The sequence below is a fragment of the Magnolia sinica genome, chromosome 13 (assembly GCF_029962835.1).
Source record: "Magnolia sinica isolate HGM2019 chromosome 13, MsV1, whole genome shotgun sequence".
In the NCBI taxonomy this organism is placed as follows: Eukaryota; Viridiplantae; Streptophyta; class Magnoliopsida; order Magnoliales; family Magnoliaceae; genus Magnolia; species Magnolia sinica.
The window spans coordinates 68,610,358-68,614,081 of record NC_080585.1 but is presented as its reverse complement, the minus strand read 5'-3'; the positions used below and the strand labels follow the sequence as shown (position 1 = coordinate 68,614,081).

The 3,724-nt window shown below is 49.8% G+C and overlaps 1 protein-coding gene across 1 annotated transcript; it reads left to right on the top strand.

Annotated features, from left to right (window-relative positions):
• Nucleotides 1-422: 422 nt before the first annotated feature.
• Nucleotides 423-1,570, top strand: LOC131224305 (uncharacterized). Its single transcript, XM_058219827.1, has 2 exons — nucleotides 423-921; nucleotides 1,254-1,570. The coding sequence occupies exons 1-2, from the start codon at nucleotides 423-425 to the stop codon at nucleotides 1,568-1,570; spliced, it is 816 nt and encodes a 271-aa protein (XP_058075810.1).
• Nucleotides 1,571-3,724: the final 2,154 nt, after the last annotated feature.

Sequence of the window (3,724 nt, the reverse complement as noted above, 5' to 3'; positions counted from 1 at the left end):
GTTTAGTGGTGAGCCTGACCCTTCTACCGCTGAGTCATGGCGTGTTGAGATCGTAGGGATATTCGATACTATGCAGTGTCCGGCTGATCAGAAGTTTCATTAGCTTCTTTCCTTCTGCAGGGTGAGGCCCGTCATTGGTGGTCATCAGTGTCGAGGATGGCCGGGCCTCAGTTTGTTTGGACTTGGGAGGAATTTGTGGTTTGCTTTGACTAGAAGTTCTTTTTCGAGCATGTTCAAGAGCAGAGGGCGATTGAGTTTAAGCCCTAGTTCAGGTAGATATGATGGTGTCCCAGTATGAGGCCCATTTTGTAGCGCTTTCCTGATTCGCCCCCTACCTCATCCATGATGAGAAGCGAAGGGCTCGCCGTTTTGTGAGAGGCTTGCGTCCCACTCTTCGTAGCCATGTGGTGGGACATTGCTTGATGACGTTTGATCAGGTCGTCCATAGAGCATTGGTTTATGAGGAGGACTGGGCTTTGTCCCAGAGGACCGGAGATCAGAGTTCCAGTGGAGACCAGAAGAGGAGGGCACCATCCGGAAGTTCCCGACAGCACCGTCACCAGAGGCGAGAGGCCGATCTGAGTCTAGGTAGCCCACAGTTTAGCCAGCAGCTTCATCATCAGTGCGGCCAGCCGCTCCTTTCTCTGGACCTCTTTCCGGTGTTTGCTATGGATATGGGCAGACAGGGCATTAGAGGCGTGATTGCCCTCTCCCCTTGTAGCAGCAGAGGCCACCGTAATTACCTCCTCCCCATCCTCCTCAGTAGCAGTAGCATCAGCAGCGAGCACAACATCAGACTCCCGTCCCTAGGCCTCCTCCTCAGTAGTAGAGGCAGCCAGGTAGGCCTCCACAGCAGCAACAACAGCAGCAGAGGCAGCAATAGAGGGGACCGCTACCTCCCACACAGTCCCTGGGTCGAGTGTATATCGCGACTCAGCAGGTGCAGAGTCAGGATCCCCAGACTTCAGGATTGCTTCTTTTGCCAGCTCGGGGCAGATTTTATTCCACGCAGTAGTTGCAGGCCTAGGACTCGTAGTCTTCTACCGGTGGAGTTGTTAAGGGTATTCTCCTTATTTCTACTTATGTTGGTCATGTTCTATTTGATTCTGGTGCTTCCCATTCCTTCATGGCCGAGGAGTTTTGCTGATCAACCGGTATTCCGTCGGAGTCCGCATCTGAGGCTTGGGCCGTTTCGACTCCCTTAGAAAAGTCTGTTGTTTTGTGCCGTTGTTGCCTTTCTTGCCTGGTCATAGTTGGTGATATGTTCTTGCCTGCTGATTTATTAGTGTTGCCGATGGTGGAGTTTGATGTTATCCTGGGTATGGACTGGCTTGCTGAGTATCATGCTGTCTTGGAATGTGCCACGAGGACAGTCACGTTTCATATTCCCAGCTTGCCAGTGTTCCAATTCGTTGTTGAGGCCAGAGGGGAGTCGTTATCTAGTTTGTTGGCTTGTATTGTTGAGGAGTCTGTGACAGGGTGTATTAAGCAGCTGCCAGTAGTCTATGATTACCCAGATGTGTTCCAGGAGATCTCGGGTTTGATGCCGCATCGGCAGATTGAATTTTAGATTGATTTGGTGCCCGATACCACACCCATCTCAAAGGTCCCCTACCGGATGACACCGATGGAGTTGTGGGAATTGTAGGAACAGTTGGATGTGCTCCAAGAGTTGGGTTTTATTCATCCCATTAGTTCATCGTGGGTAGTCCCGTCATTGTTCGTAAAGAAGAAGGATGGCTTGCTGAGGCTCTGTGTGGATTATCGCGAGCTCAACAGGGTTACCATCAAGAATAGATACCCGTTTCCCAAGATAGATGATTTGTTCGACTAGCTGCTGGGTGCTTTGTTCTTTTTCAAGATAGACTTGCGCTCCAGTTACCATCAGATTCGGTTATGAGAGGAGGACATTCCGAAGATAGCATTCCGGATGCGCTACGGTCACTTTGAGTTTCTGGTCATGTCGTTCGGACTAACCAATGTGCCTGCCGTGTTTATGCCGTTGATGAACGAGGTCTTCTGGCCCTTCCTCGACCAATTTGTTGTGGTGTTTATTGATGATATTCTAGTATATTCAAGGACCCGGGAGGACCATGTGATGCAGTTGCAGATTGTACTTAAGACCCTCCATGCCCACCAACTACATGTGAAGCTGGAGAAGTGCGAGTTTTGGCAGGAGGAGGTGAAGTTCCTCGGTCATGTGGTGATGAGGGAAGGTGTCGATGTGGACCCCTCGAAGGTTGATGCAGTGCGTCAGTGGGGCCAGCCCATGAACACGTCCGAGATTCATAGCTTCCTTAGTCTAGTGGGATACTATCGACGATTCATCGAGGGTTTCTCCCATATTGCAGCATAGCTGACCCGGTTGACATGGATGGGCGCCAAGTTTACCAGAAGTGACGCCTGCGAGGAGGCATTTACTGAGTTGAAGGAGCGCTCACGTCCGCTCCTGTCCTCACTCTCCCTGATGGGAAGGACGCTTTTATTGTGTTTACCGATGCCTCCAGAGTTAGCTTGGGTGTTATCCTGATGCAGCACGGGAAGCCTGTGGTATATGCCTCACGCCAGCTCATGGTCCACGAGCTGAACTACCCCACCTATGATCTGGATCTAGTAGCAGTTGCCTTCGCACTGAAGCTGTGGAGGCATTATCTTTACAGGGTTAGGTTTGAGCTCTTCTCAGACCATAAGAGCTTGAAGTATTTGTTCTCGCAGTCCGAGTTGAACATGCGACAAAGGCGATGGATGGAGCTGTTGAAAGATAAGGTGAACGTGGTGGTGGACGCGCTCAGCCGTCAGCTACGAGGTCCGGTGGCATAAATGATGGTTTGAGAGTGGCAGATGTTCGAGGATATTTCAGAGTTTGACTTTGAGTTCGGTCTACAGTCTTCCATCGTTCAACTTTCGAGCTTGTTGATTCAACCCTCTTTGGTTGCTAGGGTGATCGAGGCTCAGCAGATGGTCGAGTCACTTCAAGAGTAACGAGCAGAGGCAGCATTCGTAGAGTAATTAGATTGGTAGATTGGTTCTGATGGTGGATTACGTTTTATAGGCCGATTGTTTGTCCCAGACGTGCCAAAGTTGCCTCGTGATTTAATGATCGAGGCACACCAATTGAGACTTACCATGCACCCAGGCTCTATGAAGATGTACAGATATATGAGGAAGCAGTATTTTTTGTCAAGGATGAAATGCCAGATTGCTAGCTTCGTAGCCGAGTTTGACACTTGCCAGCATGTCAAGGCCGATCGCCAGAGACCCCCTGGTCCCTTGTCCCCATTGAGCATTCTAGTTTGGAAGTGGAAGCATGTGTCAATGGATTTTATTGCAGGTTTGCCGAGGACTCAGCGCGGTCATGATACCATCTGGGTTGTCGTTGATCATCTAATGAAGTCAGCTCATTTCATTCCGATGCATGCTTCCTGGACTATGGACCGGCTTGCGAGGGTATTCATTGAGATAGTGAGACTACATAACATTCCAATTTCGATCGTGTCTGACCGAGACCCCAGATTTACATCTCAGTTTTGGAAGAGTTTCCAGTAGGCGATGGAGTTTACTTTACATCTCAGCACTGCTTATCATCTGCAGACGGATAGGCAGATCGAAAGGGTCAACCAGATCCTTAAGGATATGATTAGATCCAGTGTGATTGACTTTGCGGGCAGTTGAGATGAGCATTTCTGCCTTGCCGAGTTTGCATACAACAACAGTTATCAGGCGA